Source organism: Protobothrops mucrosquamatus, unplaced genomic scaffold, assembly GCF_001527695.2.
Source record: "Protobothrops mucrosquamatus isolate PMUCROS unplaced genomic scaffold, P.Mucros_1.0 scaffold5534, whole genome shotgun sequence".
Taxonomy (NCBI): domain Eukaryota; kingdom Metazoa; phylum Chordata; class Lepidosauria; order Squamata; family Viperidae; genus Protobothrops; species Protobothrops mucrosquamatus.
Window position 1 is genome coordinate 31,516 of NW_015391389.1, and position 17,418 is coordinate 48,933.

At 44.6% G+C, this 17,418-nt stretch overlaps 1 protein-coding gene across 1 annotated transcript; it reads left to right on the forward strand.

Moving 5' to 3' along the window:
* The first annotated feature begins 12 nt into the window (after positions 1–12).
* On the forward strand, positions 13–14,843 carry LOC107299816 (zinc finger protein 436-like). The gene is made up of 8 exons (XM_015829154.2): positions 13–561; positions 2,262–2,268; positions 3,344–3,452; positions 6,729–6,993; positions 9,705–9,831; positions 10,228–10,310; positions 12,258–12,384; positions 13,663–14,843. The coding sequence occupies exons 1-8, from the start codon at positions 43–45 to the stop codon at positions 14,841–14,843; spliced, it is 2,418 nt and encodes an 805-aa protein (XP_015684640.2). The 5' UTR covers positions 13–42.
* The last annotated feature ends 2,575 nt before the right edge of the window (positions 14,844–17,418 follow it).

Below are 17,418 nucleotides of genomic sequence, written 5' to 3' on the forward strand. Positions count from 1 at the left end.
CGCCAAGGGAAGTGGAGGATCAAGTGTCCCGTGTGTGGGAAGATGTGCAAATATAAATCAGACTTCAACCGGCACCGCGTGACCCACACAGGGGAGAAGCCGTATCGATGTACGGAATGCGGAAAGAGCTTCAGCGACAGTGGCACTCTGACCGCGCATCAGAGAACCCACACAGGGGAGAAGCCGTACAAGTGTTCCGAGTGCGGGATACGCTTCAATCGTAGCGGGAGCCTCAAGAGGCACAAGAGGACCCACACGGGGGAGAAACCCTATCAATGCCTGGAATGCGGGAAATATTTCAGCCTGAAATCCATCTTGACCACACATCAGAGGACCCACACGGGGGAGAAGCCCTTCAAGTGCATGAACTGCGGAAGGAGCTACAGTCGTAAGGGCAGCCTCGATAGGCACCAACGGGATCACCCGGGGGAGCAAGCCTACATCTGCGCGGAGTGCGGGAAAAGCTTCGTGGTCAGTGATAACCTTCCCGCCTACCGAAATCACTACGCGGGGGACCAACCGTATAAATGCATTGATTGTGAAAGCCGAGTCATCAATTTGGTCTAGTCTTGATATCAAAGCCTGCTTTGAGGGGAAGCCCTGTGAAAAGAGGAGATGTCTAACCTTGTTTGGGAAGCCAAAACACCCACCGCCCCCCACCAAGAAGGGCGAAGCTTTAAATGTTTGTATTTTGAGAAGAGTTTGGGGTGTGAATGGCAAACAGTCTTTGCATCGAAGGGGTCACACAAGCAAGGGGTCAATAAGGAGGGCTGTGAAATTGAAAGCAGGGATAAAATTCATCAGAGAGAGAGAGAGAGAAAGAAAGAGAGAGAGAGAGAGAGAGAGAGAGAGCTGGTCATTTGCATTCTTTTTAGAGAGTCATTGAGGCCACTTAGATGTTTACCTGTGTCCTCAGGGTCAGTTGAGTAATGCAAATGTGGAGCCTTCTTGTAACCCTTTTGCACCACTCAGCTGACCCTGAGGACACAGTTAAGCCTCCAGATGACCTCAACGACTCTCTAAAAGAAGGCAAATGACCAGTTGTCTGCAATGAGTATAAATCCTTCCATTCCCCACCATCCAGTCAGAGCTGAAGAAGCTTCTTGGAGGAGAAGCAAATCGTCTTCAAAGAAAAACAAGAAAGTCCAGTTGTCACCTGAAAAAGCACCTTTTGGGGTGGGGGTGGGAGAGAAAAAGAGAGAGAGGTGTAGAAAAAGTATTGATTGCAGAAATATTGAACAACTCAATCAGATTTCTGGATTGTACTTCTCTCTGGCTTCTGCGAAGTCCCCCTTTTCTATTCACCTCCCTCCCCCTCAAAAAAATCTGGGCACTGAAGAGTGTTTAGCCTTCAGCCAATCCTTGGAGGTGTTTTGCATGGTTTGGGGGCAGGGAAGCATTGATTGGCAAATGGGGCGTGGGAGTCAGCTTGAGCCAGTACCATCGTGCAGATCTTCTCCAGACCCGATCCTGTTTGGCTGTGCTGCAAGGGCTGGGGGGGAGAGGAGTGGGAGTAGGAGTTTATAATTCTGAAAAGCAGCCAGACTTAAACAAAATCTTCAAGAGCGTTGCTTACATCCTGCAGCTCTCCCTGGAAAAAAAGAAAGAAGTAAAAATGGTTTTGAAAGTAAGCCGGAATGAAAGGGGTTGAAAGACGTGCCTGAATCAAACTGTACAACTCCTCAGCGTTGCTTTGATCTTGAAATAACCACGAAATGTAAAATAAAGTTAGAAACAACTATCAAAAGCCAAACTAAGTTATTTTGAAAGTGGAATAACTGCCGCTAAAGAGACTGACATGAGGAGGAAGATTGTATAGGTCAGGAGTAGGCAACATTGGCTCTTTTTATGACTCATGGACTTCAACTCCCAGAATTCCTAAGCCAGCCATGCTGAGGAGAAAGGGAGAGGTTTCCAAGCTGAGCCATGCTGGCTCAGGAATTCTGGGAGTTGAAGTCCACGGGTCATAAAAGAGCCAAGGTTGCCTACCCCTGCCCTATACCATTTCAGACAAGTGGCTGTCCAGTCTCTTCTTAAAAACCTCCAATGAAGCATCCACAACGTCTGAAGGCAAGTTGTTCCAGATTCACTTAATGACCGCGTGATTCACTTAACTGCCACGATTTGCTTAACTGGCCCAAAAAAAGCTCATTAAATGAAGCAAAACTTGCTTAACAACTGCCTTGATTAGCATCAGGAGTTTTGCACTCAATTGTCGTTAAGGATTATCTGTAATGAACTGCTTGCTCTTTTGGCCTCAGAGTGGAAGTAAGGTGTGTATTTATGTTTAGGTTTTGGAGGGACAGTAGTGAAATCACCCATCTTGCTACTTTGAGGGGGGGAAAATGGTGATTCACTGGAGATCTTTGGCCAAGGAATGAACGAAACTGATGCGCAGCGATGACGTAACAAAGAAATAAAACTGTAGATTTGGAGAACCTCAGAACCTGCATATCACTGGGGTAGAGAAACAGGTACTTATATTTTTAGGAAGCGGGTGGGGAGAAAAGGATAACCTGTCCTTGCTAGAATAATAAGCCAGGCATTTGCCCCGGGAAGACAGATGGAATATTGTGGGGTCAGAAACACCACTGTCCGATTTCAATGGTTGACCCTGTTAACATCCACTGGGTTTTAGATCAGTGTTTCTCAACCTTGACAATCTTAAGGCATGTGGACTTCAACTCCCAGAATTCCACAGCCAGCAATGCTGGCTGTGGAATTCTGGAAGTTGAAGTCCACATGCCTTAAAATTGTCAAGGTTGAGAAACACTGTTTTAGATAAAGTCAGTTCCTAGTGTATAAGCCCTCAGTACAGAGCCAGCAGCCTTGGCTAAGGGATAAAGTTGGAAAAGCTTTTCCTGGGGAGTTACTGGAAGAGATTCATCCTTCCCTTTCCTTCAACTCCCAGAATTCCATAGCCACTTGTCTGAAATGGTATATAGGGCAGGAGTGGGGAACCTTGGCTCTTTTATGACTCGTGGACTTCAACTCCCAGAATTCCTGAGCCAGCATGGACTCAGGAATTCTGGGAGTTGAAGTCCACAAGTCATAAAAGAGCCAAGGTTCCCCACCCCTGGTACAGGGTCTCCTGCTTGGGCAGGGGGCTGGACTAGAAGACCTCCAAGGTCCCTTCCAGCTCTCTTCTGATTGATTGACATTTAAAATTCCCTGTTGGAAGCGTTTGCTTTCTTCCAGTAAAGGGAAAAAAATTGGAAACAACCCTGAGAACCACAAAAGGAGCCACAACTCCTTCAGACCAGCAGCAGCAGCAGCTGTAAAAACTAAAAGGCTGTAAGGCCCCCTTAACATAGGGCGACCCCGCCCCGTTTGCCCTTAAGAGTCCTGGTAGCCTCTAGCTTCAGAAATGAGCAGCGCATGCGCCTGGAGAGTTTTCTTGGGTGGGTGGGCGGGCTCCGCCACTCTTTTGCGAACCGGGAATCTTTTCTTAGGTAAGAGGTAGAGGTTAAAAGAATAAAAAATCGCCCAGAGCGTCTTGCCTCTCTAGGAAGGAGGGCTCGTTCGCCTTCTGCTGAGCTACTTGGAGCCAGGCAAGGCGCGGGAGTTTCTGCCAGGATCGGAGACGCGAGTGTGAGTTTCACGCGCGGAAAAGCCTCGTGGAAACCAAACCCCAAATGCACTAAAGTGCCTTTCCGGGAAATCTGGGAAAGGAGCTTGAGAAAGACTGGGGGGAAAAAAGGCTCCCTTCTGCCCTCCAGCAGCAGAATATAGGAATGGGGGGAGAAGCCCTGCGTGGGAAAGGGGAAGGGGCTGCAGATCCCCGGGCGAGACACAGCGCCTCCCACAATCCTAACAATTGCTAGCTGCCCCCCCAACCCCACCCCGACCTCCCTGTTCCCCACATGGCCCTTTTCTTTATCTCGGATGCTGCTGATGGAGCATAAAATCCAGGGAGGGTCCAGTCTGCGCCTCCCACCTGAAGGGAACAAGTGTGTGTGTGTGTGCGTGTCTGTGTGTGTGAGAGAGAGAGAGAGTACATAATAACCTAGTTGGAAGGGACCTTGGAGGTCATCTAGTCCAACCCTCTGTTCAAGCGGGAGACCCTGGCTTATATCATTCCAGACAGATGGTTGTCCAATCTCTTCTTGAAAGCTTGCAATACAGATAGTCCTTGACTTAACAACAGTTCATTTAGTGACCATTCAAAGTTACAGCAGCACTGAAAAAAAGTGGTATAAAGCTTGGTTAAACTTGAAGGGTTCAAATTTAGTAAGTTTGAAGTTTGTTTGAAGGGTGCTTCCCTGCTGGGGATCCTTGTAGGTCATCTAGTCCAACCCCCTGCTCAAGCAGGAGACCCTATATCAGGGGTAGGCAACCTCGGCTCTTTTATGACTCGTGGACTTCGACTCCCAGAATTCCTGAGTCAGCATAGCTGACTCAGGAATTCTGGGAGTTGAAGTCCACGAGTCATAAAAGAGCCGAGGTTGCCTACCCCTGCCCTATACCATTTCAGTTAGATGGCTGTCCAGTCTTTTCTTAACAACCTCCAGTGAAGAAGGGCCTACAACTTCTGGAGGCAAGCTGTTCCATTGTTTAATTGTTCTCACTGTTAGTAAGTTTCTCCTTAATTCCAGGTTGCTTATCTCCTTGATCAGTTTCCATCCATTGTTCCTTGTCTGGCATTCGGATGATTTGGAGAATAGGTTGACCCACTCCTCTCTGTGACAGCCCCTCAAATATTGGAAGACTGCTGTCATGTTGCCCCTGGTCCTTCTCTTCACTAGACTAGCCATGCCCAGTTCCTGCAACCGTTCTTCCTATGTTTTAGCCTCCGGTCCCCTAATCCCCTTTGTTGCTCTTCTCTGCACTCTTTCTAGAGTCTCAACATCTTTTTTTATAGTGTAGTATTCTAGATATGGTCTTACTAAGGCTTTATAGAATGGTATAAAGCCTTCATAAGTTTGAAGGGAACCATGTTTCCCTGATGGGGATCCTAAAGGGAGAGGCCAAGCCTGGATTGTTGTGGGGTGGGGGGTTAGCTCTCAATATTGCAAGCCCCCTGCACCCATTGCTCCAGACCTAATTATGCAAGTGGTCCTCAACTTACAACAATTCATTTGGTGACCGAAGTTACAACAGCACTGAAAAAAATGGTCATACGTCACTTTTTTCAGTGCTGTAACTTTGAACGGTCACTAGTGAACCGTTGTAAGTCGGGGACTACCTTACTGCTATTATGTTTCCCATAGTCCTTCTTTTCTCTAGACTTCTTGTTGTTGTTGTGCCATATCCGTTATCGGACGTTGGCGATCCTGTTTTTATCAGCAGCCGCACGAAAGTGCTGCTGAGTTTTGTCAAACCAGTCCCTTAGATTTTGAAGCCACGATGTTCTTCTTCTGCCTGGACCTCGTTTGCCTTCAATCTTTCCCTGGAGGATTAAAATGAAGTATGCCGTATTTTTCTGGGTGTCGCATCACATGTCCGAAATATTCTAATTTTCGTTTTTTAATGGTTTTGATGATTTCCCTTGGCTTTCCCAGGCGGCTTATCACCTCTTCATTTCTGATCTTGTCAACCCAGCTTATACATAAAAGCCGCCTGTAAATCCACATTTCAAATGCTTCTAGTCTCTTCAGGTGGCCTTCTGTCAGAGACCAACTCTTTACTCCATAGAGCAGGTCAGAAAAAATATAGCATCTGACAAGCCTGATTTTCAGTCTCTAGACTAGCCAGACCCAATTCCTGCAACAGTTCTTCATATGTTTATTGTCTCCCATACCAGGAGGAAAAAAAGCTACAGGTTCTGCAAAGCTATTTGTTATATAATCAAATGGCGCTGAAGCAAATAATAATAATAATAATAATAATAATAATAATAATAATAATAATAATAATAATAATAATAATAATAATAATAATAATAATAATAATAATAATAATAATAAAAAAGTTGGAAGGGACCTTGGAGGTCACGAGTCCAACCCCCTGCTCAGGCAGGAAACCCTATACCATTTTGGACAAATGGCTGTCCAGTCTCTTCTTAAAAACTTCCAGTGTTGGATCATTCACCGCTTCTGGAGGCAGGTTGTTCCACTGGTTAATTGCTCTAACTGTCAGGAAGTTTCTCCTTAGTTCTAGGTTGCTTCTCTCCTTGATTAGTTTCCACCCATTGCTTCTTGTCCTGCCTTCAGGCGCTTTGGAGAATAGCTTGACTCCCTCTTCTTTGGGGCAACCCCTGAGATACTGGAAGACTGCTATCATGTCGCCCCTCGTCCTTCTCTTCATTAAACTAGACATACCCAATTCCAGCAACCGTTCCTTATATGTTTTAGCCTCCAGTCCCCTAATCATCTTTGTTGATTAGGGGACTGTAGGCTAATCAACTAATCATCTGGATGGGACTGTCATCCTGTGTGGTTTTGAATTATTTGTCTCTTTTTCTTAGACTATCTTCCTTCACGCACCAGATCTTTGCTTTGGGAGATAAATGACTCCGTGTCCTTAGGAGATTCATCCGCAGCCTCTTCGTGCAATTTCGCCTCTAAAAGCGAACGCAACTTTGTAGAGGCGGGAGGTCCTTTGCCCTGTTGGAAACTACACTGGAGTAGAAAAGACAAAATGGACGTTGAGAGTCCAGCAGGAATGGAAGCCACCAAAGGCCCTGCTGCTTTTGAGGATGGATCCGGTAGTTTGTTGTGGGAAAGCACCAGGCCGAAGATCCTGCATGAGGAAGTCATCAGCTCTGACGTTCATCGTTTGTTCTTCAGGAATTTCTGCTACCATGAGGCCAGGGGGCCTAGAGAGGCTTGCAGCCAACTGCATCAGCTTTGCCATCAATGGCTGAAGCCGGAAAGCAGCACCAAAGCTCAGATGGTGGACAAGGTGGTCTTGGAGGAGTTTCTGGCTGTCCTGCCCCCAGAGATGGAGAGCTGGGTGAGGGAATGTGGAGCGAAGACTTGTTCCCAGGCTGTGGCCCTGGCCGAAGGCTTCCTCCTCAGTCAAGCAACAGAGGAGGGGCAAGTAGAGAAGCAGGTATGAGATTTTATCTTGGCATGGAGGAAGAACAAGACATTCCCTTGTTTTATGAAGTGCTTCACTTTTTATTACTTCATGCGAATAGAAATTAGAATAGATCAGAATAGAATAGAAATAATAGGAATAGAATAGAATAGGAATAGAATAGAATAGAATAGAATAGAATAGAAATAAGAATAAAAATAAAAATAGAAATAGAAATAGAAATAAGAATAGGAATCGAATAGGAATAGGAATAGACTAGGAATAAAAATAAGAATAGAATAGAATAGAATAGGAATAGGAATAGGAATAATATAGAACAGAACAGAATAAAATAGAATAGAATAGAATAGAATAGAAATAAGAATAGAAATAAGAATAAAAATAAGAATAGAAATAAGAATAGGAATCGAATAGGAATAGGAATAGAATAGGAATAAGAATAAGAATAGAATAGAAATAATAAGAATAGAATAGAATATAAATAAAAATAGAATAGAATAGAAATAAGAATAGAATAGAATAGAAATAAGAATAGAATAGAATAGAATAGAATATAGAGTAGAATAGAAATAAAAATAGAATAGAATAGAATAACTTTATTGTCACTTTAAATGTACACTAATCAGCATACATTAAAATGAGGTTTCATTGCATACAGCTCTCAAAGGGTAACCAACTCCAATATACACTGCATAAACATATCACAAAAAATAAATTAAAAAAATACCCATACACACACACATACATATGTGGCCCAGAGAAACAACATACCGGTAAGTCTAGTTCGGATGTATACATATACATGGCGAGAAATACGAATCCTGCGAGTTTACCAGACGGAAGGCGTAGGTAACAAAGCTGTTACAGAATCTGGTAGTCCTGCTAGAAATACTTCAAAACTTCTTCCCAGAGGGGAAGCAACAAAAACAGACTGTAAAGTGGGTGTGAGAGGTCTGTAACAATGCTTCAAGCGCTCATAGCGCTTATAAGCAGTGTGTCCTGAATCACAGGAAGTGGGCTTCCTATAATCTTCTCAACTGTCCTTACCACTCTATGAGAAGATTATATTTGACTTTTCCCTCCCATCACTTAGGTAGGAAACAAACAGACGCACAGCTACGGAACAGGAAATACCTGGCCCAGCACGAGTACTTGGTAGAAAGATATTGGCGTCCTGGTAGTTCACAAATTAAGTAGGAGTCAGCAATTTGCTACAGCTGCTAGTAAAGCCAATGCAGTCTTAGACTGATCAATAAAGATACATGCCGAGATCATCAGAAATTATTGTTCTGCTTTATACTGTAGTAGTCAGATCATACCTGGGATACTTGCACTGGCTCCAGCTTTGATTGACACAATGCAAGAAGAATGTTGAGAAGCTGGAAACGGGCAGAGAAGGACAACAAAGGTTGAGGGGATAGAGTTTAAATCCTAGAAAGAGTAGCTAAAGAACAGGACATGTTTCATCTGAAGAAGAGAAGGAGCTGGGGAACCATGGCAACAGCCTTCCAAAATTTAGGGGCTGTCAAAGGCAGGTGGGTATGGATCGATTCTCTGTGGGACAAGGAATACTTCATATCTATCTTTACAACAGGAGATACAAGGTCAAAATAAAGGAGGAATTTCATCCCTTTGAGAGATATGGGATAGCCTGTCCCCTGGAGAGGTGCGTGCTTCTATACTGGAGGTTTCCAAGTCAAGGTCTGGGCAGCCATTTCAATCAATCAGAATAGAGCTGGAAGGGACCTTGGAGGTCTTCTAGTCCAACCCTCTGCTCAAGCAGGAGAACCTATATCATTTCAGACAAGTGGTTGTCCAGTCTCTTCTTAAAAACTTCCAGGGATGAAGCACCCACAACTTCTGGAGACAAGTCGTTCCACTGATTAATTGTTCTCACAGTCAGGAAATTCCTCCTTAGTTCTAGGTTGGTTCCTTGATTAGTTTCCATCCCTTGTTTCTTGTCCTGCCTTCTTGTGCTTTGGAAAATAAGTTGACCCCCCTCCTCTTTGTGGCAACCCTTCAAATGCTGGAATACCACTATTGTATCACCTCTAGTCCTTCTTTTGTCTAGACTGGCCCTACCCAATTCTTGCAACTGTTCTTCATGTTTATCTGGAATGTTTGAGGAGTGGACTAAAAGACCTCCAAGATGCCTCCCAATGCTAGAACTCCATTATTATTCTACAGCAGGAGTCCCCAACCTGTGAGCTGTGGCCCACTACCGGTACGTGGCCTATTCACAACCGGGCCGCGTGAGTGGCTGGCTGGTGCACACTTGAGTATGTGTGTGGGTGCACAGTCCCACTTGTGCACTTGCAGGTGCTCTAGGCCTGACTCATGCGAGGGTTGTGGGTGCTTGGGTCCCACTTGCACGAGCATTGTGGCCCCTCAGGGCCTGACTCAGGGGTACTCAGCCTCACTCGTACAAGCATCACAAGTGCTCTTGGCCCCACTCTCGCAAGCAACGGGTGCTTGTCCGCGTGCACTGTGCGTGCGCACGCTCCTGCTCCTCTCACAAAACCGTCCCCTCTTCCCTCCAGGCCGCCAACCTGGAAAAGGAACTCTGTTCTACAGGAACAAGAGGAAACCCAAGCCCAATTTCACCCCAAGGATAGAGAGAGGAAGTTTCAAGGTTAGAGGGCAGATGAAAAGAATTCCATCTACCCTGTGTGTCTTCATCATAGCTCCTCCATTTTTTTCCCCCCTTCTGTCCGGTGTTTCAGCTGCCAGAAGCATTGACGGAGATGATCTCAACACAAATCAAAGAAAGGGAAGATGTGTCCACTTCTTCTCAGGAACCATTCTTTGGGAAGATGTCTGAGGAGGATCCAACTCAGGTCACCTCCCAATGTAAGTGAAGAATAGAATAGAACAGGGGTAGGCAACCTCGTCTCTTTTATGACTCACGGACTTCAACTCCCAGAATTCCTGAGTCAGCATACTCAGGAATTCTGGGAGTTGAAGTCCGTGAGTCATAAAAGAGACGAGGTTGCCTACCCCTGGAATAGAATATCTTTATTGTCATTGTGTAACTCGCAACGAAATTAAGTATAAGTGAAATTAAGTGAAGGTATCTTACACGGTAGAAGCAATGGAGCCATCGCTTCTTTCCTTCATGAACTTTTTTGACAATCAGATATTTTGTCAGCAGACAGGAATGAGGTTTGATAGGGTGATAAAGCTCCCCACAAGACATTCACACAGCTTTAAAATATTCCATTTCCAACACCTTTTTTTTGCTCGTAGGGAATGGAAAGGCATTGGAGGTTATCCCTGAAACATCTCCCATTTGCGATGAAGCAGAAACAGCATCTGGGACTCCATCTCAGGTAGGGGAAGTTTCTTCATAACAGGAGAGAATTTGGGGGATGGGGGGTGTCCCAAATCCCTGCCATGGAAATTAACACAAAGGTTGCTTTTTAGCATGGGAAGCTAATGCAGTCAAGATTTAATTTAATAGACCAGTAGTTTATTGATGGAAATGAAATGATTTTTTCCTTTTCTTGTTTCTTGTCAGCTATAAAATGGCCAAAAAAATACCCCCCAAGGAAACATTTTTTTACTCTTACTTATAGTTTATTGTTCTAATGCACATGCTTTCTGTCAAATCAAGTTATATCAGTGAATAAGCATAGCGATAGCTTTAAACATGCTCATAAGCAGAACAGCTTAGCAATTAGTATTGTATGGGGCAAATCTGCTGTGTTAAAATCCTTCAAACAATGTTAAATGTCTTCTGTCATAAGGGATTTGGGAAGGATATGAACAAGAAATGAAATTGGTCGGGCAGAATGGTATCAGTCAAATATATATATTCGCTAAAAAAATTTGGATTGCTAACAAAGAGTTAAAGGGGGACTGGAATAGCTATTTCGAGCTGATTAGCTCTCATCAGATTTCTTCCTCCCATATTTGGGCCGACAGGTGTATCAAAAAAACATTCAAGATATATATATGCTCCTAGATTGGAGCGAAAACGCAGAACAGGCTGATTTATATTTGGTAGACCAGGTGCTCCACCCAATAGATAAGATATATATCCTCCCTGGTTTCTGCTGACAGGAGTAAGGAGAAACCTGTGGCTCAAAAGGTTAATACAGTTGCCTAACATGCAAGCTGCCCAGGTTCAAATCCCAGAGGGGTATGACTAGCTGATGAGAGCTAGAGATCTTGAAATAGCTATACTAGTCTCCCACTAACTCTTTGTCAGCCACAACATTTTGAATTTACAGTATTCACAGTATGTGATGTCTGCCTGCAAAACATGCTCCTAGATTGGAGCGAACGTAGAACAGACTGATTTATATTTGGTAGACCGGGTGCTCCACCCAACAGATACATACACACACACACACACACACACACACACACACACACACACACACACACACACATGCATTTAAAGCGCAACATCTGAGAGGCAGATATAGTGTATGTATATGTATATATCTGCCTCTCAGATGTTGCACTTAAAATGCATATGTGTGTGTGTGTGTATCTGCCTCTCAAATGTTGAGCTTTAAATGCACATATATGTATGTGTGTGTATATGTATTTGTATATATCTGCCTCTCAAATGTTGCACTCTAAATGCATATATGTGTGTGTGTATGTGTAAGTATATGCCTCTCAGATATTGCGCTCAAAGATGATTAGAGGACTGGAGGCTAAAACATATAAGGAACGGTTGCTGGAATTGGGTATGTCTAGTCTAACGAAGAGAAGGACAAGGGGGGACATGATAGCAGTGTTCCAGTATCTCAGGGGCTGCCCCAAAGAAGAGGGAGTCAAGCTATTCTCCAAGGCGCCTGAAGGCAGGACAAGAAGCAACAGATGGAGACTGATCAAGGAGAGAAACAACCTAGAACTAAGGAGAAACTTCCTGACAGTTAGAACAATTAACCAGTGGAACAACCTGCCTCCAGAAGCAGTGAATGCTCCAACACTGGAAGTTTTTAAGAAGAGACTGGACAGCCATTTTTCCGAAATGGTGTAGGGTTTCCTGCCAGAGCAGGGGGTTGGACTCGATGACCTCCAAGGTCCCTTCCAACTTTATTATTATTATTATTATTATTATTATTATTATTATTATTATTATTATTATTATTATTATTATTATTATTATTATTATATATGTGTGTGTGTATCTGTCTCAAATGTGCTCTAAATGCATATATATACACTCTGTGTGTGTGTGTGTGTGTGTTTACATCTGCCTCTCAGATTCCTTCCTCCTGGGACTTCTCTTAAAGAATATTTTTGTTTTCCTCTTTCAGGGTTCAGTGTCTTTTGAGGAGGTGGCTGTGTATTTTGTGGAGGAGGAATGGGAGATTCTGGATCCTAACCAAAAAGCTTTGCACAGGGAAGTCATGCTGGAAAATTCCCAAAATGTGACAGCTCTGGGTAAGGGCCCCTCCTTTGTTCTGTGTTGTGTTCATTTGTGGAATACCTTTGTAGTCAGAAGTATTTGGAGAACGTCTTCCAGTTGGAAAAAGACATTCTGCTTACTTGCTTAGTTTCCTTCTTTATGTGACATTCATCACCTCAGTCTACTAGGAGTCTAGATGATACACAACATTCCGAGTCGATAATGCAACATAAAACACAATGCACATTAGTAAAACATTCTGAGGCTGATGGTTGCAAACTTATCAATTGCAAAAAAAACCCTTCTAGATAAGTTTTAAGAAGGCCATGAGAATGGGAGCAACCCGTATCTCAGTGGGGCAGAAAGTAAGCTGTTCTAAAAACAGGTGAGTCCCCCAAAGGATGCCTGCCCCCTGAACCCCCAACTTGTTGCACCTTGCAGGTGTTCCCTGATCGCCTGCAAGGTGCAACAGGTGGAGCAGGAGTTCCCCAATCATCTGGGCTGGACAGGTGCCTTTACACTGTACTGGTCCTAAGCCATGTCAGGATTTATGGGTATTGAGCATCATTTTGAATGGTACACATGGATAGATCTCCAAGTAGTGGTTTCATGTGGCAAGACCTGTTGCGCCTATTGTGCGCCTAGATCAGTGATGGCGAACCTTTTAGAGACTGAGTGCCGAAAAACTGGCACCACCCCTACTCCGCCCCCTGCCCCGCCCCCATCCAAGAAGCTTCTTTAGCTCTGACTGGATGGTGGAATGGAAGGATTTATGCTCCTTGCAGACAGCTGGTCATTTGCATTCTATTAGAGAGTCGTTGAGGCCACTTGGGGGTTTACCTGTGTCCTCAGAGTCACCTGATTAGTGCAAATGGCTGCAGAATGTTTTCCTGCCCTTGGCTGTTTCCTTGCACCCTAGAAGGCTCCACACCCATTTGCACTACTCAGGTGACCCTGAGGACACAGACAAAACTCCAGGTGGCCTCAACGACTCTCTAAAAGAAGGCAAATGACCAGCTGTCTGCAAGGAGTATAAATCCTTCCATTCCCCACCATCCAGTCAGAGCTAAAGAAGCTTCTTGGATGAGAAGCAAAACGTCTTCAAAGAAAAAACGAAGTCCAGTTGCCTCGTGAAAAAGCTTCTTTGGGACAACTATGACCTCCGTAGACATCCCACATAACATTTTACAGTTTCAGGATATTTCCTTCTTCCGTGTGCATACAGCTTGTTTTTGTGGTAAACTTAATGCCAGCCTCTGTTTCTGCTCAGAATATTTTTTTTTCTTCCCCTTTTTCTTTGTTTTCTAAAGCAGCCTGTGAACAGGAGACAGAAAATGAGGAGGAGGAGAGTGTGGCACTCTTGCCAGCAGCCCAAAATGAAGCGGATAAAGAGACGTTTGCCAATCAAGAGGAATCAAACGGTCAGGAAAAAAACTGCGAAATAAACGGAAGACCGACTTCGGACCCATCGGGAGGCGCAGAAGCCCACGTCACCACGAGCGAAGAGTGTCGAGAGGGCGTTGGTGAGAGCAGTGACCTTGCAAAGCACGAAGGAATCCGCAGTGGGCAGAAACCATATGTGTGTGTGGACTGTGGAAAAAGTTTCTGCAAGAGAGCTCAGTTCAGGATCCACGAAAGAATCCACACAGGGGAGAGGCCATTTAAGTGTGCTGAGTGCGGAAAGGGCTTCACGGTGAGGGGTCATCTGATCAATCATGAAAGAATCCACACGGGGGAGAAGCCCTTTAGGTGCATGGACTGCGGCAAGAGTTTTAGCCACAACAGCGCGCTTTCTCGCCACGAAAGAACCCACACCGGGGAGAAGCCCTACAAGTGCGTAGACTGTGGAAAGGGCTTCTGTCATGGAGGAAAACTTAGGATCCATGAAAGAATCCACACAGGGGAGAAACCATTTAAATGTATGGAGTGTGGAAAGGGCTTCACTATGACGGGTCACCTTGCGAACCACGAAAGGATCCACACAGGAGAAAAGCCCTTTAGATGTACGGACTGTGGCAAGAGCTTCAATCAGAATAGTAGCCTGATGACCCACAAAAGAATCCACACAGGGGAGAAGCCATATCACTGTCTGGAGTGTGGGAAGAGCTTTAGTCACAACAGCGCCCTTACTCGTCACGAAAGGACCCACACCGGGGAGAAACCTTTTGAGTGCTTGGACTGTGGAAAGAGTTTCAGTCAGAACAGCAGCCTAATGACCCACAAAAGAATCCACACAGGGGAGAAGCCATATTGTTGTCTGGAGTGTGGAAAGAGCTTTAGTCATAACAGTGCCCTTACTTGTCACGAAAGGACCCACACCGGGGAGAAACCTTTTGAATGCACGGACTGTGGGAAAAACTTCAGTCAGAATAGCAGCCTTATGACCCACAAAAGAATTCATACAGGGGAGAAGCCGTATCAGTGTCCGGAGTGCGGAAAGAGCTTCTGTCAGAGTGGCCAATATATGATGCACCAAAGAATCCACACGGGATAGAATCTAAATTCATGGTGTAGCCAGGTAGAAAATAGATGAAACAAAAGAATCGACACAGGAGAAGCCATCTGGATACTTGGAGTGCAGAAAGAGGAATTTTGCATAAAATGAAAGGTCAATGGAGAAATATTTGAATATGTGATATGTAGAGTGATGTTACTGCACATTAGGTAATCGGTGTAATTATAAATGCATTGGAGAGAAAAGAGTTGTAAAAGGACTTCAGATGGCGCTTACAACTATTCGTTTAGAGATTGTTCAAAGTTACAACAGCATTGGAAAAAGTGACTTATGATCGGTCCTCGCACTTATGACCATTGCAGCATCCCCCACGGTCATTTGATCAGAATTCGGACACTTGGCAACTGGCGCATATTTACGATGGTTGCAGTGTCTCTTGCAACCAGGTAGTTGCTAACTCTACAGCCCTTTGACCAATTTCTGGGTGGTGTTCTTGCCCCTAAGCTGTACGTTGGTTTATGTTTATGTTTGTTTATGTTTATTTAGATTTGTATACCGCCCTATCTCCCTTACGGGACTCAGGGCAGTGAACAGGCGATAATAAAAATCACAATAAATATCTATTCTAAAATCAAATTAAATAAATAAAGGCCTGCTCTAAAATACCCCATATAAAAAACTATACTAAAACCTAATTAAGACTACGCCAGGCCGGCCACACGAAATAGATGAGTTTTCAGGGCTCGGCGAAAAAGGCGCAGGTCCGCAGTTGTACGTAGGTCAGGGGGTAGGTCATTCCAGAGGGCAGGAGCTGCCACAGAGAAGGCTCTCCCCCTGGGGGTCGCCAGCCGGCATTGACTGGCCGACGGCACCCTAAGGAGGCCCTCTCTGTGGGAGCTCCTGCCCTCTGGAATGACCTACCCCCCGAAGTATATTTAAGAATTGCTCTAGTAGTATCTCTCTTATTTCATCCTTAGTTTTAATCTTATCATTCGGTCATAACTATTTTCTATCCAGATCGGCCAATCTTGCTCATAATTCACATAGCTCTTCCCTGGCATCGTAGATAACATTTCGAAACCTTTGTTGGTATGCGACATTATATCACATTTGGTATAGAATCACATTTTTAAGGTAATAGTTATCCATCCACTCTAATGGCAGAAAGTGAAGAGGAACTAAAGAGCCTCTTGATGCGGGTGAAGAAGGAGAGTGCAAAAGTGGGCTTGAAACTCAACATTAAGAAAACCAAGATCATGGCATCTGGCCCTCTCAATTCCTGGCAAATAGATGGGGAAGAAATGGAGGTAGTGACAGATTTTATCTTCCTGGGCTCCAAGATCACCGTAGATGGGGACTGTAGCCAAGAAATTAAAAGACGCTTGCTCCTGGGGAGGAAAGCTATGGCAAATCTAGACAGCATACTAAAAAGCAGAGACATCACCCTCCCAACAAAAGTGCGTATAGTCAAGGCCATGGTTTTCCCAGTTGCAATGTATGGCTGTGAAAGTTGGACCATAAGAAAGGCTGAGCGCCAAAGAATTGAGGCCTTTGAACTATGGTGCTGGAGAAGACTCCTGCGAGTCCCTTGGATTGCAAGGCGATCAAACCGGTCAATCCTAGAGGAGATCAAAGGAAGAGACTGGCATTTCTATAATTATATTTGCCCAAGAATCAGGATCTAATGGATTTTGTAGCTGCTCCAACCTTCATGTTGTCTTAAACGTTAGGTTAAGACTGAACAGCTGCTCTCACAGAAGGAGCAGTGCCCTTGGTATCCCCAGGAGCAATAGAGTCACTTGTCCCAAAGATGCTTTTTCACGAGGCAACTGGATTTCTTTTTTTTTCGTTTGAAGACGTTTTGCTTGTCATCCAAGAAGCTTCTTCAGCTCTAACTTGGATGGTGGGGAATGGAAGGATTTATACTCCTTGCAGCCAGTTGGTTATTTGCCTTCTTTTATAGAGAGTTGTTGAGGCCACTTGGAGGTTTATCTGTGTCCTCAGGGTCACCTGAGTGGTCCAAATGGGTGTGGAGCCTTCTTGGAAATGTTGAAAGGATTGTGTTGTGGATAGATGATGTCGGATCCCTCCCCCTCTGTTGAGAGAGGGCTGTTCAGTTTTGACATAGATGGCCTCTTTGACCCCTCTTTCAAAACCAGCGGTCCTCTCTGTCCAAAATGTGGACTTTGCTGTCTTTGAAAGAGTGTCTTTTGTCTTTTAGATGCAGATGGACTGTTGAATCTTGTCCTGATGGGTTTGTTCTCCTATGTTGTGCCATGCATTTATGAAGTGGGCTCCATACCCATTTGCATTAGTCAGGTGACCCTGAGGACACATGAACCTCCAGGTGGCCTCAACGATTCTAAAAGAAGGCAAATGACCAGCTGTCTGCAAGGAGTACAAATCCTTCCATTCCCTGCCATCCAGTCAGAGCTGAAGAAGCTTCTTGGATGAGAAGCGAAACGTCTTCAAAGAAAATCCAGAAAGTCCAGTTGCCTCGTGAAAAAGCATCTTTGGGACAACTATGATCTGGATGACTGAGAATCTCCATAGACATCAAAAGAGTCACTTCCATCTTTACTTGCCTAGTATAAGCTCCGATTCGTGGTCTTGT